Consider the following 25,802-nt stretch of genomic DNA (forward strand, 5'->3'; position numbering starts at 1 on the left):
ATTACAAGGCTCACAAGTGCCGGGGCCTGGGCGAGGCAATCAGACCTTCCAAGGTCCCAGAGCCCAGGGCAGGGCCAGAGCTCCCCCTGTCGGCCTGGCTGTAAAGCCCAGTTTCCTCCAAACACAACGACGCTAATAGTGAGCAGCTCGTCTGGCCCTGGTTCCCAGTCACCCGGCTTCTGTCTTGGCACAGAAGGTGGCTAATGGATGAAGAGGAAGGGACTCTTCCAACTCAGACGCAAACGAATGAACAGCTTGCTGGAGTCAAACGCCTCCTCCCACCTGAACCGCCAACTCACGTGGTGCAACACTGTGGGCTCCAGCACGTGTCTTCCGTTCACGTATGTCTTTGCTCCCCCCACGGGGATGATGCTCACGGTCCCATCGACGTTTCTGATCGTGCTGTGAGGTGGAGACACTGTCACCATCGCAGGGCAGAGGCAGAGTAACAAAAGGTAGCACAGCACCAGCCCCTCAGGTTCCTCCTTTGGTGTTAAGTGGAGCCGAGACAGGACAGGTACCGTCACCCACCACCTGTGATCACTCCATGCAGGGGACAAAGTTCACACGACAGTTTCAAACTGGTCCCACCCACACCCTGCACCGAAGATGACCAGGGGTCAGTCTCATGCCTGTGACTACAATTCCAAGAAAGCTGGTCCCTGAACCAACAGGCCACGTAAACAAAAACGGGGTGGTGACTGCCTGGTCCCCACACCGTCCTTACTGAAGGCTCCGAGTGTCCCCCTTCCTGGTGGAAGACGCTTGGAAGAACGACAGCAAGGACGCACGCACCTCACGCCACCGGGACCTGGGCCCGCGGAGAAGGATCAGGTGCCCTTGTTCCCAAGACTAACTCACCAGTGGTGGTCGGCCACCAGCACCCCAGACAAGCGGATGTCGGGGCTGCAGGAGGGGCCGCATCTGCCGACCGTGGTGGCCCCTTCCTTGAGCACGTACAGCAGCGTCTCCGACAGCTGGGGGTCTTCGCTCAGGTTGACGAGGTTGGGCAGACAGTTGTCCATCTGGAAGGCAATCCCAGCTTTCTGGAAGTCAGAGGAAAATGAGCTGTACCCACAGCACGAAAGTGTAAACGCTCTTAAAAAAAGAGGTCGGTGCCGAACCTTCACGTTGCTCCGCGTGAAGTCTGAGTGTCAGTGTCCTTTGTGACGTCCTGAGACACACCAATGCACCCCTTTCTCTCGGATGCCCCTTCGCTGTCCGCCCCCTCCCCAGGCCGCTCCCCTGCAGTGCACCATCTCCACACACTGTCTGTTCCTACTGGCCAATCGGCTGTCATTGCAACGAGTCCCCCTTCTCGGCCGTCACCTCGCTCCGGGGCCTCGTTGAGTCCCACCTCCTGCCGCCCTGTCAACTCCTCCATTTCCAGCCCATGTGCACCTCACACCAGGGAGACCCTCCTGAAAGGGATTCTCAGAGTGTCAGCCTCCAGTCAGACACTTTCGGCGACTTCCCCCAGGACAAAGCTCAAGCCGGACAGCCTGGGTGGCCGGGTCTCGCCCTTAAGCAGAGCGCCCGACCCACCCCTCCGACTTCGCCCCTCTGACCTCCACAGGGCGCTCCCAGGAAGCAGCGCCACGCACCCCTGAGCTCCACACACCCCGTCCTCCCGGCCCCTCTCATCCCTGGGCACGCCTCCTGTCCGCTCCCAAGTCTCCCCCGGCCCCTCTCATCCCTGGGCACGCCTCCTGTCCGCTCCCGCGAAGTCTCCCCACGCTTCAAAGCCTTCACACCGCGCCCCTGCGTGAAGCTAGGCTGACCGTTCCCAGGAGAGCTCCCCTCCTCTGAGTTCTCCCAGGACCCGCCTACCGACTGTCGGAAACCCTCCCTCACTGCCAACGCCCCGCCCTGGACCACCGTCCCCAACCTCTGCTGGAACCTCACTGCATTCGGGGTTCAGTCCCTACACACGTGTTCCCGTCTCCTTCCCCTTCAGGAGACAGCCTCACAGCCCCTGCCTCCTGCAGGTACCCCTGAGGTCCCAGAGCCTGCGTGAGGCTCGGGGTCCTTCTCTCTCATCACCCCACCCACTGCCACCTGCAGCTTCCGCCTCGGCCACCATGACCTCACCTCCCGACGCCATGCGCAGTCCAAGCCCCGAGCGTTGGTCCGCAGTTTGCTAATTCTCTCGACACCCACATTGAAGAAACACCTCTCGATCCAATCGATCTGACCTCCCTTCTGTCTCTTGACTCCAACTCCTCCACTCAAACCCACTCCCCACCCAAACCCAAATTCCTCCCTACGTCAGTCTGAAGGTCGCACCTCTGCAGCCCCGTCTCTGGCACCAGCACTAGCTTACAACTGCTTGATCCTGACGTCCGAGCTGGGCTGCAGGTGCTCGGCTCAGGACTCCTGCCTCTGCCGGCCTCGCAGCTCTGCTCACGTCCACGCCTGGCTCGGCTGTCCTTGCTGTCCACTCAGTCCACGGCCTGGCTCGGCTGTCCTTCCTGTCCACTCAGTCCACGGCCTGGCTCGGCTGACCTTCCTGTCCACTCAGTCCATGGCCTGTCCGCTCACATCCACGGCCTGGTTCAGCTGTCCTTCCTGTCCACTCAGTCCACGGCCTGTCCACTCAGTCCACGGCCTGGCTCGGCTGTCCTTCCTGTCCACTCAGTCCACGGCCTGGCTCAGCTGTCCTTCCTCGCCAGCGTCCTCCTAGCTCCCACCCTCGTTGGAGTCATCTCCCTGCTCCTGCTCCAGCCTATTTTGCGCCCTGACTGCACTGAGTGGGACCACGTGAAACTGCCAATATTCAACACTGTTCACCTAAAACGCGGCAGTTTCCTGTGGTTCAGCCTCACCCAGCACCTGCACTTCAGGCATCATGTCCATTCTGTAAACCCCCCGTGGATCACGAGCTCTGAGGGCCAAGCCGGCCTTCCCTTGCCTGGGTCCCACGCCTGGCCCAGCGCAAACGCTTGTAGACACCTGTGGAACCGGACGGCTTGTGTGTGGACACCCGACCAGCCCACGGCCCTGAGCGGTCACCGCGCCCTCCGCCTGCTGCCCACCCATCCACTCTGCAGCCCGCTCCTTCCTGCAGGGTCGGGCACCCGCAAACAATCGCATCCTGCCGCCACCTTCCGTTAACACCCACGCCAGCTAGGACGTGCAGGGCGTACCTGCAACTCCTTTATTTCATGATGTTTTCTTTTTTCGGCTTGTTCAAATTTTTCTTTCCACACTCTTCCCAAAGACAAACAAAACAGTTAAAAATACACATATATTTAGGATTGAGAATCAACAGATAACCAGTCAAGATTATGAAACCACTTGGGAACAACTGAGACGGCCCGGGGGCTGCTTCAATCCTGGGGGGGGCGGGGGGCAGAGCAGCATCCCCGGGCCCACCCACCCGCCACCCGGGCCCACGGCCCACGGCTCCCGACCTCTGCATTTCCGCCATGTCTCGCTCCTGCTGGTGCAGCTTCATCCGTAAGGATGTGATCTCCTGCCGACAGAGCCGGTACCGTTCGGGGTCGACATTCTGATGGCTCCTTTGAGCAGCTTTGAGCTTCTCGATTTCTGCTTTCAAGTCTAAATATTCATAAGAAGATGCACAGTTGGTAACATTTGATATAGAATCATTTCCACAGTCAGCATGATCCTCCAATTTCCATTTCATTTGAAGTTGTAACTATTAGTAAATGAAACAGGACCTCTGCTGGAACTGGTTTTACTTACCTGCATCACCGACGATCTACCTGCATCATGACAATCTACCTGCATCACCAACAATCTACCTGCATCGCCGACGATCTCTACCTGCATCGCTGACGATTTCTACTTGGCCTTGACCTGAGAAGTGCTCCCAGGCTGGAACTGGCCCCCGAGTAGGACGGCCATATCGTTATGGTCAAAGTGGGACCCACGAGGAGAGGGACTCGAGGAATCACACTGGGACAGACACACACACACCAGGGCGGTCCTCGGCAAAACTTATCACAGCCCCGTCGGGTGGAGATCAAGGTTTCCAAGCAGGAAGGCACACTGCTTGTTTCTAACGAGAACGCTCCCGTCTGTGGACGGGCTGGCACCCGGAAGGGACAGGGCCAGCCCGCTCGTCTCGGCCCACAGCCCAGCAGCTCTTCACCTTCCGCGGCGAAGTGCAGGGCACAGGGAGGAGGGAGGTGGCCGGTCCTGAGCAGAACGGCAGCCACTCGGCCACACTCCCTGCAGGCACTCAGGTCCCCCCTAAGCAGGGGCTCCCGGGGTCGACAGGAAGTAGTTCTGAGCATAAACGAAGTTAGACCTGAGCTAGACACTCAGGAGCGAGCAGTCTGCGGATCAAAGAACCACACAAGCCCTGGGCAGTTGCTCAGTGGTTAGAGCACTGGCCTGGAGACCGAGGTCTCGGGTTTGATGCTGGTCAAGGGCATGTACCTGGTTTGCAGGTTCAATCCCCGGCCCCCATGGAGGCCGTGTGGGAGGCAACCAATCCATCTCTCTCTCACACATCAATGTTCCTCTCTCTCTCTCTCTCCCTCCCTCCCTCCCTTCCTCCTTCCCTTCCACTCTATCTAAAAATCAACGGAAAAATATACTCAGGTGAAAATTTTTAAAAAAGCAGGCAACACCCTGGCTGTTTTGGCTCAGTGGTTAGAGCGTCAGCCTGCGGACCTATGGGTCGCAGGTTCGATTCCGGTCCAGGGCACGTACCTCGGCTGCAGTTCGTCCCCAGCCCTAGGCGGGGCTGTGCGGGAGGCAACCACTCGATGTGTCCCTCTCACATGGCTGTCTCCCTCCCTCCCGTGCTGTCTGAAGGACTAAAGAGAAGACACAGGCACGAGGAGACGTGGTGCCGTGACGAGGGGGGAAAGTCCCCGCAAAGAGGCCCCACCTCCGGGTGTGTGTGGCACCGTCGGGACGGCTGCCCCAGCCCTGGCTCCTGCGCTCCCCGCTGTCCCCTCACCACTCACGCCCCTCCCCACGTCCCCACCATCTTCCTCCACCCTCACGAACAGCTGCGGAAGCCTCTGCCCCTCCTGGACCGCAGACGTCCACCGTCCAGATGGACTAGGATCCGAGAGGACACCGCTAGGCGCTGGGAGGCGTTGGACGCGCTCACCTCTGATGAGCTGGGCGCTGGCGTCCTCGTTCACCCGGGCCACGTTGACGATGCTGCGGGCCTGGCGGGCGTAGCGGAGGGTGCTCAGGGTCTCCTCCGCGCTGCTGGCGGCCGGGCTCACCGTGGCAATCATGGCCGTCTTCGAGTTGCCGCCCAGGCTCTCTTTTAACAGCCTTGGAGGGAAAATGATCATTAGGCTTTGCTTCTGCAGCCGGCAACAGTGATTTTCTAGGCAGCACAAAACCCACGCGCGAGGAACGAGAGGTAGTGTCCTGTTCTTCACCCGGTGACACCGGGCTGGCAGCTGTTCTGAGCTCAGAAACTTCGTTCTCTCTGACTCTCATGGCTCCATGGGGCACAATCTGCACACGGGGCTTAAAGCACAGTTGACCTCAAGTGTTCAGGGAGACGCCGCTCTCCCCGTCCCAGGCCCTGACCCGTTAGCGAAGAGACTCCACGGCGTGGCCACCTGTGTCCAGGGCCCCACGACCTCTGGTGCAGGCAGGTGCTCAGCGGAAGTCCAAAGTGATGGAGGGACATACAGTTAGGACTTGTTTTCTACTGGATGCAAAAGCCTTATTTTAAAGGGAAGAAAGCGTTTGAGACTAAAATGTCTATCTCCACTAAAGCTTCGAAAAGGCTTTAGACACGTCAGAGGGTCCCTCACAGTTCCCGGGGTGCTGACATTACAACAGCGATTGCAGACACCTGCCGTGGGGCAGCTGCACAGCCCTCACCAGAACTGTTCGTCAGTGGTCCTCACACCTGGCTCCACCCTACAGACGCAAGCTCAGTGGGACATGTCAGCTGAATGCACACTCGTGCACACACGTGCTCTGCGGGACACGTCTGAGCCGCCTGCACACTCGTGAACACACGTGCTCTGCGGCAGCCGGCACGTGCTCAGTGGGACACGTCTGAGCCGCCTGCACACTCGTGAATGCTCTGCGGGACACGTCTGAGCCGCCTGCACACTCGTGAACACACGTGCTCTGCGGCAGCCGGCACGTGTGCTGAGCAGAGCCGTCCGGGTCACTCCGCCCTCAGCCGATGTGGGTGAGCCGTGTGCTCAAACCCCAGGCGCAGGGACAGCCAGCAGCCACACGTGCTTCCTTCACGCTCCATCTCGCTACAGCCCTAGAGACAGGCACTACAGGGTGACCCCGTCTCACAGCCGAGAAAGCCGCAGCCCAGCGATGCGCCTAAAGCCAGAGCCGAGGCCTGGGCCCAGGCAGGTGGCCCTAGAATTCAGACTCTCCAACCCCACCCCTGCTGCAAAGTCGCACAGTTCTTTCAAGCCCAAGACACTTGCCACGTGAGAACCGACTCGCGATACGGGATGAACACTCTCCTTCGGCTGCCGAGTTCCGCGAGCGCCGATATGACCTTGCCCAGGGTGAGCAAGGACTTGTTGATGCTCACGCCTTCCTGAGTGCGAGAGAAACACGTCAAGGTCAAAACGCTGCTCAGAGTAAGCAGACTTCTTCCCTCACCTGCTTCTGACTGGATACTTCCTTCCGTGAGCTACCTGCCTCCACAGGACACTGAACTAACCTCACTGGAATGTAACCAACTGAAAAAAGCTCTCTCTTTAAACCCCAGCAATCCGGTCTCTGAGCTGCAGGTAGACAGAGATTTTTTAAAGTGTATTCGTTTGTAACCTCCTAAAACTGATGCCCCGGGAGGGAGCCCCCGCGCTGGGCGGCCGCACTCACCCGCAGCTGCTGGCCGCTGCTCCCGGCCGGGCCGCAGCGCTCACTGCCCGCCAGGTCCACCAGGTTGATGCGGCTGGTCACCCTGTGACCGTGCTCCTCGCCAGCCACGGACTCTCTCTGCCACAAAGGGGTTTAAAGAGACACATCGTCAGGTCTTGTATGACTCGCCATTAGTGTGCGTCTTCAAAAGGGAAAGTCACTCGAGATTACAAGCCACTTGGCTATTTTTGAACAACCCTCCCTGAACCTGTGGTGACATGTGCCACACACGTACCTGGGTTGCGGGTTCGATCCCCAGTCAGGGTGTGGACAGGAGGCAACCAATTGATGTTTCCCTCTCCCTCTCCCTTCCTCTCTCTCTAAAAACCAATAAAAGCATGCCCTCGAGTGAGTATAAAAAAAAAATTAAAAAGCAACATAAATGTCCAACAGTAGAGAATATTAAGCAGCTGTAAAAACATATCTTGCAAAGAATTTTAATAGCATACAATTGCTGCAGATCTTATCAACGTGTTCAAGGGTAACTCCAACACAACTGAAACATTCTTCAACGAAATGTTTAGAGGGTTTGAGTCATGGAACCTGTGGCTGAATTTTAAGAAACCTTTAACTTTCTGATATGATTTTCCAAACACTGTACAATAATCACTGTTACTGATAGCATATTATATGTTGATATGAGATGAATGATACCATGATAAATAAAATACAGTACTGATTTTTAAAACAAAAAAACAGCCATATACACCAAAACAGATTCAGCGACGGTATATATTTCCTAAAGTCCAATCACGTTATGCATTTACATGACTGTACTTTTGCCTTTAATTTAAGGAAAGAACAAGAAGCACGTGAACCAGGACTACAGGGAGCGCCCACCTGGGTGCGGGTCATCAGCAGGGTGAGCACCGAGTGGGACCGGGAGCTCTGGTCATTCATGCAGGTGGCGGCGGTGGCCCTCTGCTTGCTCCCCAGCTGCAGCCAGCCCTGCAGGAGAGAGGGCAGCGCTGTGGACGGGGTTCCCTGGGACCAACGGGAGGGTGCTCTCCAAGCACCTCAGTGACACCCACATTCACAAGTTCATTAAACGAAACTCTTAGTAACTGTCTATCATTCCATAATCCATATTCCCACCCTCCATTTGTGCTGACTACTGACATCTGAGTCAGGAAATTAATACCGTTAAAAAGGCAATTTCTGTAACCCTAAGCTGACAGGAAGATCAATTTTTATTTTTAGTTCAGTAGAGAAATTCTTTTGAATAAGAATTAATGAGCAAAATCAGGTCACGTTAGAGGAACAAGAGTAGCCTCGTAGTCACGAAAGGGCAGTTAAGGAGAAGTGTTCTCACGCGTAGCTATGGTTACAAGCCCTTTGTGCAGAGGACAGACGACGGGCAGCCCTACCTGGACGTCAGAGTAAGAGCCGACAGCGTTCCTGCGGAGGAGACAGACGCAACTCACTACGGGCACCGCCGCTCACTCAGCCCCCGGAGGCCTCTGCCCGCGGTCGGGCCCTGAGCGTGCACGTGTGTGCGGGGGGGGGGGCACGTGGGCACGTGGGCACGTGTGTGCATGCAGGGGGAGGAAAGCGGCACGTGTGTGCCCGGAGGGGATGGTGGCACGTGTGTGCGTGCAGGGGGGAGGACAGCGGCACGTGTGTGTGCGTGGGGGGGGGCCGGCAGCACGTGTGTGCGCACGGAGGGCGAGGCTGGCAGCTCCTATAGTCTGACCCAAACCCAGATTAATTCAATGAGCCGAACCCTCCCCTCCACAGAAGGACCTGGAGGGCGGGCTCTTCACACTGAGCTCCCCTCCACCTTCTCCCCGTCGGCTGAAGGAAGCGACACAAACAGCCGCCGGAGGACGAGCAGGGCGGGGGGAAGGCAGACATCCCGCTCGGGTGATCGCGCCCTGCACCCGCCTCCCGGGCGCCGGGAAGGGAGGACGAACAGGGGCACACGAGCTCGCACTCGACTTACACGGCCAGAGCCTCGACGTAGGGCCCCGAAACGGGGTGCTCCCGGACCCTCAGCTGTGGAAGCAAACACGAGCGCAGTGAGGGGGGGGCCGGGTCTCGCTCGGGCAATTTCAGGGCTTTTCCTCGGCTCCGAGGTTAAGGTGAGGAGAGCTAACTTCACTTCACGCAGAGTGAGCATCAGGGTTCTCACCAAAACCGACCTGTGAGGCGCGAACCGCCGGACACCGGTCTCTACCTGCGCACACGGGGGCGCCCCGGTGCGGGGCCTTCGGCTTCCAGCTCTCGCTCTCAAGCTCTAAGCCCCTCTCTCAAACAGTGTGCCACACACGTGCACGAAACCTTGTCAGCTTCACATCCAGGTGTTACCCGCCGGACCAGGAATTTACACGGCGGAAGCCGCGAAGGAAAGGCTGAGTTGTGCTGGCCTTTCCGGGGTCGCCGGAGCCACGCGTGTGGCCGGGAGCCAGTCCGGGCCTCACTGCGTGGAGGCTTCCTGCTCTCCGGGGTCCTTTCCAAAACCAAAACTTGTAAGTTCCAATAGCGGCTTTTAAAGAAAAGCTTACATATTGGCAAAATTTTCTCCTCCGCGGGAAACATTCTCTGAAGGGTGTCGTTTCCTGAGCAATCCAGTGAGATACACAACTGTGACAATGACACTTTCTGTAAGCTTCAGACTTCTCGGGCTTGAGTATTTGACGTAAGAGGTCCAACGACATCTTGGAACAAATACCTTTAACTTTTACACAACACTTGCTTAAAATAAAAAGCCAACTTCAGTAACTACTTCGTGTCAATGATGTTCAGCTCATTTGCTAAATCACAATGTAGTTAGTTCAGCTGTGGCCCTGAGCATCTGCTGTCCTATAACAGCATCTTAGGAAAAAGTTAAGCCCTACACGTCATCTTGAGAACTAACATAACCACGTGCCTTTACAAAACAGAAATTAAGGCCAAATAACGAATGGTTTTGATCTTACCGGTTGCTTTCCCTGTCCACGTTCACCTTTACCAACCAGAAGGTCATGGATTTTTTCATTATATACTTCAAAGAAGCTCATCTCAAGGTGATATCTAACCTAGTAGGAAGAGAAACACAGCACGCAGTTTACTTCTAAATTCCTTGAATTTTTTGCAAACGATGTATCTGATAAGGTCTAGTATCCAGAACATACAAAGACCTCTAACAGCTCAACAACAACAACAAAGAAACAACCCAATTTAAAAACGGGCAAAGAACTTGAACAGACACTTCTCCGAAGGTATGCAAACTGCCAACAGGCGCACAAGGACCTCGAGACCCAGCACCTGTGCCAGTGGGGAACTGGAACGACAGTGGGCGGAGCCACACACAGGCAGGGAGCGGAAGGCTGGGGGTGGAGCGGGAGCCTCCCGGCACCAGCTGGGGGGGGGGGGGGGCAGCCACTGTGGGAAAAGGCTGGCGGTTCCTCAAAAGGAGAAACAGGAAATTACCGTGACTCAGCAATTTCACTCCTTTCTACCCAAAAGAATTAAAAATAAGTTAAAATAAAAATCATTCAAATATAAATCATTTGACAAGCGATGTGTCTGGAGTGGGAGGGAGCCGGTCGTCCCTCAGCCCTGCTTTCCCCTCAGGCCCCGTGAGGGCCGGGGGTCCGCTCTGGTCTCCAGCCAGGAGCATGGACCCCTCTCCCTCCCTGCCCACTTCCAGTCGTCACTGCGTCCTGTCGCAGGGTTCTCAACCTGGGGGTCGCGGCCCCTTTGGGAGTCGAACGACCCTTTCACAGAGGTCGCCTAAGACATAACAGTAGCAAAATTAGTTATGAAGTAGCAACAAAAATAATTTTATGGTTGGGGGTCACCACAACATGAGGAACTGTATTAAAGGGCCGCGGCATCGGGAAGGGTGAGAACCACTGTCCTATCAGTTCTACTCACTGAGATCTCGCAAACGCAGGTCCCTAGCTCAACCCGCCTGCCAGCACCTGTGCAGCTTCAGGGCGCACCCTGGTGCGGCTCACAGCCCGCTGCACCCCCAGCTCTGACCCCTTTCCACGCGGCTTCAGGGCGCACCCTGGTGCGGCTCACAGCCCGCTGCACCTCCAGCTCTGACCCCCTTCCACGAGGCTTCAGGGTGCACTCTGACCCCCTTCCACGCAGCTTCAGGGTGCACCCTGGTGCGGCTCACAGCCCGCTGCACCTCCAGCTCTGACCCCTTTCCACGCACGGTGCAGCCAGAGCTCCCTTTCTGTTTAAAGAGCAAAAATGATCATGTTCCTGCCCCACTTCCCACCCTCCCAGAGCCCTCACGTCCCGGGCAGCCTGGGTGGTAAAGCAGAGTTCCGCCTGCCCCTCCCATTCCATCTCTGGTCGCCCTGCACCCTCACGTTCCGGCCTTAAAGCAAGTGGCCGGTTTAGCCCAGACTCCACCGCCTGCTTTCGAACCGCCACAGGTGCTGCCCCTCTGCCAGGATGCCCTCACCAGCCAGGAACTACCTTTCCTTCAGAATGAGCTCAGTGGTCCCTCCACCCCTACGTATCCTCACGGCAGCCTGTCCTTATTCTAGGGCAGCGTCTAATTTATTTAGCATTCGATGGGTCGCCCCTGGCCGCTGACTGGCCCTTTCTCCATGACACTAAACGAGAGGGGCTGCGAGCTGAACTCCACAGTCCCAGCCAGCATTTCCAGCTTCTCTCCTCTCTGCTTCGTGGTCCAAGCCTGTGCCCTCGTGGCGACTGCACCGGCCTGACTGTACAGACCTGTACAATGGGGCACAGCTCGTACAGTGAGACACACGCACACACGTGCACACAGTGAGGCAGAGAAGAGAGATGCCCCTCCATCCTCCACCAGGAGGAACTGCTCCTGGACCGAGAACCTCGCCCTCCCCCGACACTGCGCCAAAGGAGCGTGGCCTAGACATCAGGACCACGTCCCGAATGTTTCCTTAGTGGCCATGACTGACTTCGACCTGACCCGGCCCTTCTAGCCTAACGTGGAGGCCGGCAGACCCTGTGAGGACGTACCTCCTGGGTTTGTTTTTTGGCTACTTGCGCAAAAAGATCTTCGCAGAATCTTGGAATTATTCCTGGTTCTTCACCAAAGCCCATCATCCTGGAAAATACATTATGAAAAGGGGGAAGTAAAATGAATTAAGTTTTTTTGTTTTTTAAAAAAAATCACCATGAACTCATGGGTTTATTTTTTATTTTTATTATTATTTTATTTATTTTTTATCCTCACTCGAGGACATTTTTCCATTTTTTGTTCAGATAGCGTGGGAGGGAGAGAGAGGAAGAGAGAGAGAGAGAAACATTGATGTGAAAGGGACTCATCGAGTGGCTGCCACCCGCACGACCAACCAGGGCCGGGGACAAACTGCAACCAAGGTACATGCCCTTAGCGGGAACCGAACCTGGGTCTCTCTGGACCGCGGGCCGACGTTCTAACCCTAACCACTGAGCAAAACCGGCCAGGGCTATTATTATTTTTTCTAAAGTAACTTTTTATTTTATTTTGTATATGCCCCTAGCAGAAACGGAACCCGGGACTCTCTGGTCCACAGGCTGACGCTCCAGCCACTGACCCAAACTGGCCAGGGCTGAATTAGGTTTTTAAAATTCTTTTTGGGGAAATGGGCTGAGGAGGGAGCGGGGAAAAAAGTTAATTAAACCTTATCTCTGATGTCTGAGCCTGGGCTCTGGAGCCCACTCGGCCCAAGTTTCAATCTCTGGTTTTAGAAAGATAGAAACATCGATTGGCTGCCTCCTGCACACTCCCTACTAGGGATCAAGCCCACAATACGGGCACGTGCCCTGACCGGGAGTCGAACCGGGACCTCTCAGCCCTCGGGACAACGCTCAGTCCACTGAGCCCACCAGCCAGGCCCGACTTCAACTTTGACTTCACCACCTGTTAGCTGTGGGACCTTGGACAGGATCCTTAACCTCAGAAACCTCACTCTCCTCTTCTGTAAAATGGGAATCAGTAGAACTGCCTAGTTCAGAGGCTGCTGGGAGCCCGCTTCAGTGTAGCCCCTGGAACACGGTAAAACTCCGCCAAGGCCGGCTACTGAAATCCCGAACAGGCATCACCGCCAGACCATGCGTTAGATGTTCTGGTTCTCACGATGACACTTACAAAGGACCTGTCTGGGCTTCAGTTCACACAAATACCCTTTATAGGGGAACGGGGCCGACGAAACGTACGAGGTCAGCAGCAGCTGCGCAGACTGGAGCCCCGAGGTTAAGCAGCTGGACCGAGTCTGCAGGCCAGCGTGCGAAACTGATGAGCGTTGAGCCCACATCTGCGTGGTTTCAAACCACATGTTTTCTATCAAACAGGGTGCTTCTCCCAAAAGATGCAGATCTGTCTGGAGAGCTGCGCCGGCAATTGACTTACGTGTATGACTTCCCAGAGCCCGTCTGCCCGTAAGCAAAGAGGCAGGTATTGTAGCCTTCCAAGGCCCGCGCGACGAGAGGGGCCGCCAGGGTCTCATACACCGTGGCCTGGCTGGCGTAGTGAGGGTGACTCTCGTCAAAGGACCAGAACGAAACGTCATACACAAAACTGTACACGTGTCTGAGGTCAGGATGTCTCACTGCTATTTCTTCCCCGTTCAGGAAGACTGCTTGGGTCGCGTTCTCATCCTTCTCTCTTCAAAAAGAAACAAGAAGAAACATATCGAGTTACTGCCATTATTTTGAGTATTACTCCCACGGATCACAAGGACCTCACAACTGGTGAAATGAAGCATCCCCCCAGGTCAAGAGGTTTCAGTTTTACACGGAAAGCATAGAGCAGCAGCACAATTATAGAGTGTTTCCAAAATGTAGTTCCTGGAGCCCCCCCACCACTCAAAGGGAAAACGGGGTTCCAGGTTTCTCGTCGGGAAAATCGACCCTAATTTTCCATCTTCCCCCTTTTCTCTTGAGTTCTCCCTTTCCCCACCTACTCCAATCTACCTACACTCTTCAGTTCAAATCTAGAAACTTATTTCTCATGTATTATAAGGAAATTTCAGAGGTATAAATCTATAGAAAACCAGCAAGATGTACAGATATAATATCAATAAACCCACTTAAGTGCCAGTTTGACTCAGGTGTCTCTGGCTCCTCACTGATCCTGCTACCCCACAGGTCCTTCCCTCCTTCAGCCATCTCCCCCGAGGCACGGATCATCCCGTCCACCTGCTTCCATCTCAGGCTTTGTGGAAACCTCTCACCCGCTCTAGATCTGCAGACAGTGTTATGTCCTGGTCTGGCCCCAGATGTCCCTTTCTGCCCCCAACTCTGCTTCAGATCAGAATTTATCCTGGAAACCACCTGGCCCATCACTGTGACAGGTGCCCTCGGCCTGGGTGCTGATGGGCGTGTCGGCTGAGCCTGGGAACGGCCATCCACCTGGGGGCTCCTCCTGGCCTGGCCATTCTGCTGCCTGGCTCCCTATCACGACTCTCAAGGGTTTTCTGTGAGGCTCCCCACTCTCTCCGATCAGCACACCCTCGGCTCCCTCCCTTATCACTAACCCAACTCTCTTGAAGGCTCTGTTTCACTCCATAACTCGCCTTTAACTGCTGACCCTTCAGGTTCAATTAGAGGTTCCTCCCCACTCGGTGGTCACCAGATCCTCTTGCTCAGACTCGACAAGGTTAATTTTTATTTAAAAAAATTTTTTTATCCTCACCTGAGGACATTTTTGCATTTATCTTCAGACAGGGTGAGAGAGAGAGAGAGGAAGGAAGAGAGACACATCGAGTGGCTGCCACCCACCCGACCCCAACCAGGGCCGGGGACAAACTGCAACCGAGGTCCGTGCCCTTAGCGGGAACCGAACCCGGGACTCTCTGGTCCGCGGGCCGACGCTCCAACTGCTGAGCCAAACCAGCCAGGGCACGACAAAGGTTAAAAACTCCTGACTCTGTGAGGCTTTCACAGTCATCTCATAAAACCCTTGAAAATACTGTCATGTCCACCTCGGCAACCCTGCCCGTCGCCTGTGTCTCTCACCCACCGGAGGTCGCTCTGCCTCAGCATCGGATCTGCTGAGGTGCTACACTCAGGCGCAAGTATCCGAGATGAGGACCACCTGCTCCGGGCTTTGGAAGGACCTCTATGGGGAGTGAGTGACCCGCTAGGCCTCTCTCTAAGGGGAAGGCAGGCGTCCCCACCATACACTGCAGATTTGAAAGCAGACTGCATTAGAGATTCAGTCATTCCGACTTTTTACAAGCAGCACGTCTAGAGAAATTCACATTTGCAAACTACGGTGGTTTAATGTGTGGACTCTACAGCCAACCATCCAAAATAACTCACACACTACGACTCAGCCTCACAGCTCTCTCTGCAGAAACTGGCACTGTGCGCGGGAGGACGCACGCGCACAGGGACTTCCCGGAGCCGGGGGAGGGACGTGCTCCGTGCCAGCAGCGTGCCCGGCGTGGACGGGGCGTACCTCTGGCTGAACGGCCTCACGCGCACGGCCACCGTCACCTGGCTGCTCTCTGCTCTGACGGGGTCTCTCTCTGCGCCTGCGCTCTGGTCTGCAGCTTCCTCCTGGGGAGGGAGTGTGCGTTCCTGTGACCTTTCCCTTTTGTTTACGAGAAGAGAACTTTGGGGCTTTTGTTGAACTTGAAAGCTGGGCGTCCTGGTTTTCAGGATGGACGCAGCCAGGCTCTTGCACTGAGGCGGGCCACACCATGGGGTCCACTTGTGTTCTGCAGCACATTTTGTGGGTGTCCCTTTCTCTAAGCTTTCCAACTTATTTGTATTTTTCGCAATATCCTTCCCAAGACTTCGATGATGTAGGTTTCCTGCACCGGATACCCTGATGTCCAGCGTGCTCTGAAGGGGTCTCGTGACCGACTGTCCCAATCGAGCAGCTCCAGTCTGACCCTGGGGGCGCACGGGCGTGCTATGACTTAAGAACTGAAGTGCCACACTGTCATCTGCCCCCATGAGGGCAGAAAATGTTTCTTTGTATTTTTCATCAGCGTCTTTTGTGTCTTCAGCTGATGGCACAGATGCAACAAGAGAGTTTTCACCATTACTGACAGTCTTCACGTTTGTACTCGCTGCCGGTGAAGCACAGTCACTTTCTGCTGTCCCTCCCATGTTCTGCGTCGCTGTCTGCTTGTCCACTGAGCCTGTTGCAGCTGTTGTCCGCTTGTCCACAGAGCCTGTGCCAGCTGTTGTCCGCTTGTCCACAGAGCCTGTGCCAGCGGTTGTCCGCTTGTCCAAAGAGCCTGTGCCAGTGGTTGTCCGCTTGTCCAAAGAGCCTGTGCCAGCGGTTGTCCGCTTGTCCAAAGAGCCTGTGCCAGCGGTTGTCCGCTTGTCCACAGAGCCTGTGCCAGCGGTTGTCCGCCTGTCCACAGAGCCTGTGCCAGTGGTTGTCCACCTGTCCACAGAGCCTGTGCCAGCTGTTGTCCGCTTGTCCACAGAGCCTGTGCCAGCTGTTGTCCACCTGTCCACAGAGTCTGTGCCAGCTGTTGTCCGCTTGTCCAAAGAGCCTGTGCCAGAGGTTGTCCGCTTGTCCAAAGAGCCTGTGCCAGTGGTTGTCCACCTGTCCACAGAGCCTGTGCCAGCGGTTGTCCGCTTGTCCACAGAGCCTGTGCCAGCGGTTGTCCGCTTGTCCACAGAGCCTGTGCCAGTGGTTGTCCGCTTGTCCACAGAGCCTGTGCCAGCTGTTGTCCGCTTGTCCACAGAGCCTGTGCCAGCTGTTGTCCACCTGTCCACAGAGTCTGTGCCAGCTGTTGTCCGCTTGTCCACAGAGCCTGTGCCAGCTGTTGTCTGCTTGTCCACAGAGCCTGTGCCAGTGGTTGTCCACCTGTCCACAGAGCCTGTTCTAGCCGTTGGCCACTTATCCACAGAGCCTGTGCCAGTGGTTGTCTGCTTGTCCACAGAGCCTGTTCTAGCACGACGTTGTAATGTAAGACGTGTTTCTGTCACTTTTTCAGGTGACTCTCCCACCTTGCTACCAAGTAACGATGACTCTTTGTTCCTTGTAACTCTTCTCTGAAGGGTCAATCTACCCGTAGGGTTAGGGGTCAGGGGCGTATCTCCAGGTGCTTTACAAGCAGAAATAACATAAGTGCAATTTATGTCTCTGATTTTCCTCGCAGATCTCAGTAAGGGGTCATCGTTTTCACGTTCTGACATATCCGACTTCAAATGCAGCTTAAGGCTGCTGTCGTGGCTGAGGTCGCTCAGTGATGGACTCTTTGGGGAAGAAAAAGCACCGGAGACATCCCTGCTGTTTCTACCATGTGCCGTGTAGACTGACATCGTGGCAGCAAGTTATTTTCAAAAGAATGTTGTTGAAGAACCTGTTCTTCTTTGGATGTTCGTTCAACTTTGAGCCCATCAGTTTCCACAAGTATCTGTTAAATTACAAACAAACAAAAAATTAGATTGCACAGACTGCAAAGGCTTTAAAAATGAGAACCTCCCCTGGTTGGTGTGGGTCAGTGGTTAGAGCATCAGTCCACTCACAGAAGGGTGGCAGGTTCGATTCCTGGTCAGGGTACATACCCGGTTTCGGGTTCAATCCCTGGTTGGCACATGTGTGAGGCAACCAATTGATGTTTCTCTCTCTCTGAGATCTCCCTTCCTCTCTCTAAAAACATATCTTCAGGTGAGGATTTCTAAAAAAAATTAACATTTGCATGGTATATATTTTTCCATCATTATAACTTTAACCCAACTATATAATCACATTTTTTAAAGTTTTTTTTTAAATCCTCACCTGAGCATATTTTTTCCATTGATTTTTAAAGAGAGTGGAAAAGAGGGAGGGAGAGAGAGGGAGAAACATCAATTTGAGTGAAAGACACACACCCTGATTGGTTGCCTCCCAGCCCTGGGGTCAGGGATCAAACCTGAAACTCAGGTATGTGCCCTTGACAGGGAATCAAATGCACAACCCTTGGGCCTGAGGGTCAACACTCTAACTGCTGAGCCAAACCAGCCAGGATGAAAGTTTTAATATAGCATGTAGTTGTGACTCTGGTATCATGCTCCCCAGGCCTACTACCCCAGGAGTGGAAGCAGGCCCCAATCCTGTGAGTAATAAACCTTTGCCTTTTTTTTTTTAAATCCTCACCTGAGGACAGGTGAGGACATTTTTCCATTTTTTGTTCAGATAGAGTGGGAGGGAGAGAGAGGAAGAGAGAGAGAGAAACGTCTACATGAAAGGGACACATCGAATGGCTACCTCCTGCACAACCCAACCAGGGCCGGGGACAAACTGCAACCAAGGTACATGCCCTTAGCGAGAACTGAACCCGGGTCTCTCTGGACCGCAGGCCGACGCTCTAACCGCTGAGCCAAACCGGCCAGGGCAAACCTTTACTTTTTTCAAAGTTTCCTGGTGGTTACTGCTGAAGGGCATCTTACCATCGAGCCACCAGGGCTGGTCCAGCCACAACACTGGCTATGACCTGGCTGCCACCAGTACGAAACAACAGGTGTGTATGAAAACAGACGTCAACAGCATCTATCCCACATTCAGGCTTAAAAGAGAACAGCTGTGACAGCTGGGGCCTGGCTTGTAGCCACCTTGTGCGAACAAGTGTTCAGCCCCCAGCCGGTCCATTTGTAAAACGATGCGGGTTCCCTGGGGCACCGCTGTCAGGAGTGGCAGAACAGAAGTCACTTGGAAGGAAGTCCTTTCGAGTTCTACATCAGCAGCAGCCTGGGCATCTGCAGTCACCTGGGCATCAGCAGCCACCTGGGCATCTGCAGGCACCTGGGCATCAGCAGCCACCTGGGCATCTGCAGCCACCTGGGCATCTGCAGGCACCTGGGCATCAGCAGCCACCTGGGCATCAGCAGCCACCTGGGCATCTGCAGGCACCTGGACATCTGCAGCCACCTGGGCATCTGCAGCCACCTGGGCATCAGCAGCCACCTGGGCATCTGCAGTTACCTTTCACCTCCAAGCCCACACGGCTTTCCTATTAGGCAAATAAACGCTAAGGCAAGACACTGGGCCGCGGCTGAGAACTCTGCTCCGCACACGGACGGGCGCGCCCGGGAAGTTTCTCCACCGGGACGAACCCCAGGGAGGTCGCCGCCCTTCCCCAGCGGCCCGCGCTCGGGTCCCCAGCTGGTCACTGCGCGGGCGCGAAGCGAAGGGGTCTCGGCCGCCGGGTGCGCCTCCCGCGGTGAGACGAGGCCGGGGCTGGGGTCCGGCCGCCGGGTGCCCCCCCCCTCCGTCCGTCCGTCCGTCCCTTCCCGGGGACCCTGAGCCGAGACCCGCGCCCGCCCCCACGCCCCCACGCCCCCTACCTCGCACGCCCCCGCCGCGGAGACGCTCGGACGCCTGCCCACGGCTCTCACTGCCCGCTGCCCAGCTGCCCACAATTTGAATAGGCGCCCCGCCTTCTGATTGGCTGCTGGACGTCGCATCGGGCGCGGCCTGCTGATAGGATACTGAGCGTCGCCTTCTGATTGGCTGCTGGGTGTCGCTTCCTGATTGGCGGGTGGAGGTTGCGTGGTGAGTACATTGGCCTGCGCCGCCTTCTGATTGGCTGCTGGGCGTCGCACGGCCGCCACGCCTTCGCCTCCTCCCGCCCCCGGAAGCGCCGGTGGCTGCGCGTCGGTGAGTCAGAGCGCGGGGGCCCCCGGCCTGGGCGGGCTCTGGGCCTCGGCTGGCGGCCGGCGGAGGGCGAGTAACTGAGCCGGGGCGACTCTCGTGAGGGGGGCGTCGCGTCCGCCCGCTTCCGCAGTGAAAGTGGCTGTTCGTCCCCACGTCGATCGGCACCGCACTTTCCTCGTCTTTCCGGCGCCGGGCGCCAGAGCCCCCCAAGCCCCCTTTCCGTCTCGCTTCCTTGCTTCCCTCCGGCAACTTGGGAAGCCAGAGAACAAAAGGGAAGGGCTGGTTTGGGGGTAGGAATCGGCTTTTTTCCTGGGAGAACCGAGGTTGCGGTTCCAATCGGATACACGCATGTGATGGCTGGAGCTCTGGCAGCTGTTTTGGGCCATGAGGGCAAAGGCCACACCCTAGGGATGGAGAAGTAGGAGTTGGAAAGAGCGTGGATCCCTGATGACAGGTCGCTGCTGTAATTTGGTCCCTGCGTACCTTTCCACTTGGTCTCTCGCCACGGCCTCCCGTCCTTCACCTGAGCTTTCGGAGCCGTTTTCCAACCACCCGTACTGCTCTGAATGCACCTGTGTCCACAGGGGCTTCTTAGTGCTCCTCTGGGTGTCGGGGAGCAGGTGTCTGCGGCCTGTCTACTGTCCCCGAGTCTGACCTCTGCAGAGACCCTCATCCCGGCAAGATGGGTTTCTAGGCATTCCACAGCATGAACCAGGCTGACAGGTGAACTCTTAACTTGGGCAAAACCCATCCCCAATAACCCAGTCATTTTGAAAATAAAAGCAAGTTTGTTTTTTTTTAGATCCACCAGAGGGAGACAGACTGAAAGGAAACACCGAGGAAGAGGTCAGAAGGGAACAGGCACCTTGGAAGTCTTCTAGATTAGGGTACGGTTTACAGAACAAGGATTCACTCGGGCCAGTAGCTGGTCCCGTGGGATACACGTTTATGACAGTCTATTCAATTTCACAAGTTTTTTTTCATCCTCATCTGAGGACATTTTTGCATTTATCTTCAGATAGAGCGGGAGGAAGAGAGGGAGAAAGAGAGAGAGAGAGAGAGAAACATCGACATGAGAGAGACACATAGACTGGTTGCCACCCACACGACCCCAACCAGGGCCGGGGACAAACTACAACTGAGGTACGTGTTCTTGGCTGGAATCGAACCCGAGACTCTTTGGCCCACAGGCCAATATTCTAACCGCTGAGCCAAACCGGCCAGGCCCAATTTTAGAATTTTTAAGTTATTAAAATGTGGGCTCTATTGTCCTGCTTTGTAGGTTTGTGTTAACTTACATTTGGGTCCATAACAGAAAAGTGCACTAGGACAATGGAAATTAATACTTTTAAAATCCAAAGGACCACGTTGAGAAGAGCTGAGAGCACAGCACCTGAATTCCCGCTGTGGCTCCATCACCACTTAACGGTGGGCCCTGCAGTCTCTTCCCTGTAGTTTCTCTGCCCGTGGAGCCTAGTCGCTGGGTTAAATGGTTGTGGCTGGCCGTTACTGAGTCCCTTCTTCATGCAGAGCCGTTAGGGAGCTGCTGCAGTCATGAGTATTGCTCTTCACAAATGAGCAAGACTGAGTCTCCAGGAAATTGAATAATTTGCCTGATACTACACATCTGTTACGTCGCACAGTCAAATTCAGAACTTGGGAAATGGGGCCTCGTCGCCTGCATTCCACACCACTGCCCCGGACAGCAGCCTTTCCAGAGACTCTTCTGGGTCTCAAATTTCTACAAGAGTTAAACACAAAGGCAGTTTTAAATGTGTCAGATTTTGTATTTTCTCCGTAAATTCGAATCCATGTCAGACCAGGAGCCTTGGGAGTTTGAGCTTGCACTTTCTGGTCTGATCTGGTTACTGAACTCTTTATGGATTCAGTGGTGATCACTCGGGGATACAGTCGAAATCATGTGGCAGTTCTGCCTGGAATTTGAAGAGAATTACATTAAGCTAGTAATCCTTTTTTAATATCGAAAGAAGAAAGCTCAGGGATTAGTAAATGTTCCGGATGCTCTTTCCTCTGAATCACGCTGGTTTCATTCCAGAGAAGATTAGTACAAGTTAAGAACCATTGTCAGCCCCACAGCCTACTGGGTAACCTATTTTTACATAAAGGAAGCTGTAGGTTTCACTTAGCACAGTTTTTTAAAAAGGCCAAGTCTGACCTTCAATCAGGTGTCTTCTTCCCACTGTGCTTTGCCAACATGGCCCAGCGTCATTTCTGACATCCCGTTGAAAATACTGCTTACTCTTCCAACTAGAATTGTAGCTGTTTTCCTAAAGGGGAGAATGAAACCATTTACAGTCACCTACTAAGTATAAAAAAGGGATATTAGCCCTGGCCGGTTTGGCTCAGCGTTTAGAGCGTCAGCCCACGGACCAGAGAGTCCTGGGTTCGGTTCCCACTAAGGGCACGTACCTTGGTTGCAGTTTGTCCCCAGCCTGGTTGGGGTCATGTGGGTGGTGGCTACTCGATGTGTCTCTCTTACGTCAATGTTTCTCTCTCTCTTCCTCCCTCTCTCCCTCCTGCTCTGTCTGAAGGTGAATGCAAAAATGTCCTCGGGGGAGGGTAAAAGAAAAAACATTAAAAAGGGATATTAGTCTCAGTAAGGATGTTTAATGTGTATGTCACTCAGCCGTCCATATTTGCCCCCAAATAGTTTACAGTCTCATTTATTGGTAAATTTCAATACTGGCAGTGTCTACAGTGATACACATCTAGTTGTCTTTAGAATCCCTTTAGTTTACATGTTCATGAGTCAGTTTTCGCATTTGGAGAACAGTGGAAAAAAACATTTTGCATAGTGATTGCTTCTCACATTTGTGGTTTTGAAAGGGCAGCTGATTGAAGAAGCCACCTGGATTACAGGATTTACTCGTCAGCAGAGCGTGTCCAGAGGGGCGCCGGGGAGTGTTTCTACAGCCTCACCGCTCCGTGCATCACTACGCCATCCACACGCCTGTGCCTGTGCAGGGGGCTTAATCACAGTCGGTTCTCTGGCCCACTGCAGAGAAAAATCCACCATCAGAAAGACTTCTGTCCCTCCCCCCAGATACAATGGTTTGGGGCACAACAGAGAGTTCAGTGTTCTATCTGGGTTAACATTTCCTCAGTCCCCTTGGCCACACAGACACGAATCAATGATGGCATTTTCCCATCTTCTGTGATAAGCAGTGTCTTCACAACTGTGGTGTAGGTTTATATGGTGTAGGACTCGATGGGCTTAATTCATGTGAACTTATGCCCAAAGAATGAGTCTTGTTCACTTTGCCTTTTATTTCTCCCAGCTGCAGTTCTTAAATATTATTGAGTCTCTGTACACAAGTTCTCAGGGCCCCCACACCCACTCCAGTTAACAACCGCTGGGCTTGAGCAGCTGGAGCATCTATCCCTGAGAAAAGAAAAGGAGAACTAACTTCTAGTTGATCAGTTTGCTCCCCCTCGCCTGAAATTTGACAAGGGGGGAGGGGTGTGTGCAAACTGCTACCCTAGAAATCTGTCCTACTGTTTGAGAGTCGAGAGCAGGGCTGTCCAGTATCATGTAAGCTGCATGTGACTTAAATCTTCTAATGGCATATTAAAAAAGGAAAAGGCAACTCATATTTTATAATCTATTCAACACAACATATCAAGAATATTTAAATATGTAACAACATAAAATGTCATTATTTTACATTCTTTTCTCAGGCACCCAGGGTGTATAGGACCAGCCAGATTCTAAGTGCCCTCCTCTCCCACCCCTCCCCTCCGTCATTGATTATAGGAATGAGACAGGGTCTTGGGATGTGGGTTAAAATGTAGCTACTCAGTCACGAGAGGACTGCATTCTCGCTGGCCGAGAAGAAACCAAATTCAGCTCCCAGTCTCTGGCCCCTGTCCTCCTCCATCTGGGCTTTCCCGGCCCCTTTGTTTGGTGGTGGGTCTGTGTTTGAGGCTGCTTCTGACTTTGTGAAGTTGTAGGCCAGCGGAGTTCCTGTGTCCCTGCCTGTGCTCAAATTTATGCAAACGTCAAAATTACAGTATTCCTCTTTTCTCAGCGCAAATCCCCTGCTCACTCCCCGTAATTCATTTAGAAACCACATCGTAAAACTGCACAGCACAGAAAAGTTCCAGGTCAGCAAAGGTGTGAGGACAGAAGCATGAAAAGAATTGTGGGGGCCCTGTGTGAACTCCCAACACCTGAGCCAAAGTCGAAAGATGCTTTTGTCCTCAGCTCAGGAAAAGGGTGAAAAGTGCCTTTAAAAAATAGTCTACATGTTCCTGAGCCCTGGACCCACCTACCCTGCTCTTTCCCTCGCTCCCCTTTCTAACACAATGCTCCCTTTCTGGGTGACCACAGCCCAGGACTGCCCTCGGGGCTCTGAACGACCAGGAGCACCCCGTCCACGGACAGGACCGCTCACTTCTCCGCTCCAGAAGGAATCCTGTCTGCAAGCAGCGCTGTGATCCAGCCCCGGGCTCTCGCATTGTGTTCAGCAATTCTTTTAAAGCTCCAGTTACACTCTTACAGATTCTGCTCTAATGCAGGACCATCCTGTTTTGTGGGACTGAATGTCATTAGCCCCGTTTCTGCCCACTGCCCTGAACTGTTCAAATCTTTAGTAATCTGGCCCATTCCTGGAATGTAGCAGCCGATACTCCATCCTCACAAGTTCATCTGAAACCCTACCTTCCTGCCTGAGGACACGGTGGACTCAATGCTCCTGTTGTGTGGAAGGCACCACGCTGGGCTGATTGGGATGGGCAGTGAGGCAGGGGTTCTGCTCGGCTAGGGTGCTGGGTGTGCAGCCGCGCAGGGTGCCTGGTCCTGACCCTCTGCCTGTGCTTCCTGACTCCCCACTGCACCAGGACACGGGAGGGGTGGCCGGTTTCACGTCACAGCTCTCACAACCCCAGCCTTCCTGCCCCGTCGCAGCCCTCGGCCATGGCTGCGGCTTCACTTCGGCTTCTGTTTGCCCTAGTCTTCTTGCAAAGGTACTTAAACATTTATGAAGTACAAATACTTGTGTTGATTTTTTTTTTTTTTTACCAAAAACTGTATGGAAATGTTATTTTCAATTAAGAGTTTTCTAAACTTTATATTTTTGCATTCACAAAAGTCACAAACTGCTCTGCGTGCAGTGTCTTCAAAATCAAAACAATTGTTTACAAATGTCCCGTTCCCTTTCTCTAAATTGGCACATTTCCTGAGGTGCACTCGCTGCCTAACTCGGGGATCGCGGCCGCCCTGCCCCGGCTGGGGTGCCCCCTCACTTCAGACCCGCGTGACTGCTGTTCCCTGGCCCCGCACCTAAGCGTCCCTCTAATTCCAATGTAAATATCGGGACGCGAAACTGGAAAAAAATGCAAAACCTTCCCTCCCTGATAAAAATTGTCCTTCCCTTGGCAGAGTCTCCGCTCTCCCTGAGCTGTGCGGGGCCCTCGGAGACATGGCCGTCCCTGACCCCCAGCTGCTGGCTCTGAGCGGCGGTGCTCAGCCGTTCCAGGAGTCGGGGAGCCGTGGCTGCTGGCTCTGAGCGGCGGTGCTCAGCTGTTCCCGGAGTCGGGGAGCCGTGGCTGCTGGTTCTGAGCGGCGGTGCTCAGCTGTTCCCGGAGTCGGGGAGCCGTGGCTGCTGCCCGGGTCGGGACAGTGGGCAGAAAGCTGTCAGGCCCTCAGGTGAAAGGGATTCGCACAGCAGCTGGCAGACCTTAGACGTGATGTCGACGTCAATAGGGAACTGCCAGACTTTTCTGATCAGGGAGCGTCAGAGCAGCAGTGAAACTATATCCTAAAAACAGCCCCCGTCCCGGGCTGGAGGGATGCTGAGCGAAGGCCCCGGAGTCGGAACGTCTGGTTCAGAGGCCCCAGTAAATCGGGTTCAAGGTGGGGCCCTGTGCTGGGGCAGCTGGACGCGGACATTTTGAAAGACAGGAGCCAGGGCTTGCTGACTCAGCAGATGTGGAGCCTGCTGACTCAGCAGATGTGGAGCTTGGGAGAAGTGAGTCAGGGATGACTCGCCACTCTGAGCAGGGCCTGGGGAGTGGCAGCACCACAGCAACAGGAAGTTGAAGAGGGAAACAGGCCGGTTTGTAGGGAAGCGGATGGGTTGGCTCTCAACAGGCCCAATTTGAGCCACAGGGTCCAGTGGGGAATTAAAGATCGGGGGCTGGGGCCCAGGTCAAAGGGTAGAACTGGAGAGGAGTCTATATATATTACATAAATGGGTATTTTTGTTCTGGAATGTTTCAGTTGCAGCAAACACAGACCCGTTGCCCGGCGCCGGTGATGGTCAGCTTGTGGCAGCCAGGGCCCGGGTAGGGTTCTTCGGTGGCAGACTCCAGAGAAGCCAAGAGTACGACAGGGAGTGGATCTGGGCAGATGGGGAGATGCTTCAGGCAAACCTCACCTGACGGCAAGCAACGCTGCGCTCAGGCGGGATGAGCTCCC

The 25,802-nt window shown here is 54.6% G+C and overlaps 1 protein-coding gene and 1 long non-coding RNA gene across 8 annotated transcripts in view; one reads left to right on the forward strand and one right to left on the reverse strand.

Moving 5' to 3' along the window:
* The window catches only part of KIF14 (kinesin family member 14), a 35,305-nt gene extending 16,184 nt beyond the window's left edge, over positions 1–19,121 (reverse strand). For 3 of the 5 annotated variants that reach the window (XM_036277509.1, XM_036277506.1, XM_036277510.1), the window contains exons 1-15: positions 19,054–19,121; positions 15,221–17,144; positions 13,169–13,423; positions 11,794–11,881; positions 9,765–9,863; positions 8,789–8,841; positions 8,214–8,244; positions 7,687–7,794; positions 6,808–6,924; positions 6,405–6,520; positions 5,093–5,265; positions 3,414–3,561; positions 3,147–3,210; positions 862–1,046; positions 300–402 (exon numbers count right to left, since the gene is read on the reverse strand). In XM_036277509.1, coding sequence (XP_036133402.1) covers positions 300–402; positions 862–1,046; positions 3,147–3,210; positions 3,414–3,561; positions 5,093–5,265; positions 6,405–6,520; positions 6,808–6,924; positions 7,687–7,794; positions 8,214–8,244; positions 8,789–8,841; positions 9,765–9,863; positions 11,794–11,881; positions 13,169–13,423; positions 15,221–17,049 — 3,369 coding nt within the window. In that variant the 5' untranslated portion in view covers positions 17,050–17,144; positions 19,054–19,121. The remainder of the gene's footprint in view (positions 1–299; positions 403–861; positions 1,047–3,146; positions 3,211–3,413; positions 3,562–5,092; positions 5,266–6,404; positions 6,521–6,807; positions 6,925–7,686; positions 7,795–8,213; positions 8,245–8,788; positions 8,842–9,764; positions 9,864–11,793; positions 11,882–13,168; positions 13,424–15,220; positions 17,145–19,053) is intronic. The other 2 variants (XM_036277507.1, XM_036277508.1) reach the window with 2 other exon arrangements.
* A 309-nt stretch (positions 19,122–19,430) lies between these two features.
* Positions 19,431–24,336, forward strand: LOC118640575. Of its 3 annotated transcripts, none has more exons than XR_004961420.1 (3): positions 19,431–20,086; positions 20,166–20,250; positions 23,715–24,336. It is a non-coding gene; the product is annotated as an uncharacterized LOC118640575 (long non-coding RNA). The 3 variants fall into 3 exon arrangements; XR_004961418.1 differs by lacking the exon at positions 23,715–24,336 and adding an exon at positions 22,211–23,701; XR_004961419.1 differs by lacking the exon at positions 23,715–24,336 and adding an exon at positions 22,216–23,701.
* Positions 24,337–25,802: the final 1,466 nt, after the last annotated feature.

This window comes from Molossus molossus, unplaced genomic scaffold, assembly GCF_014108415.1.
Source record: "Molossus molossus isolate mMolMol1 unplaced genomic scaffold, mMolMol1.p scaffold_m16_p_23, whole genome shotgun sequence".
Taxonomy (NCBI): domain Eukaryota; kingdom Metazoa; phylum Chordata; class Mammalia; order Chiroptera; family Molossidae; genus Molossus; species Molossus molossus.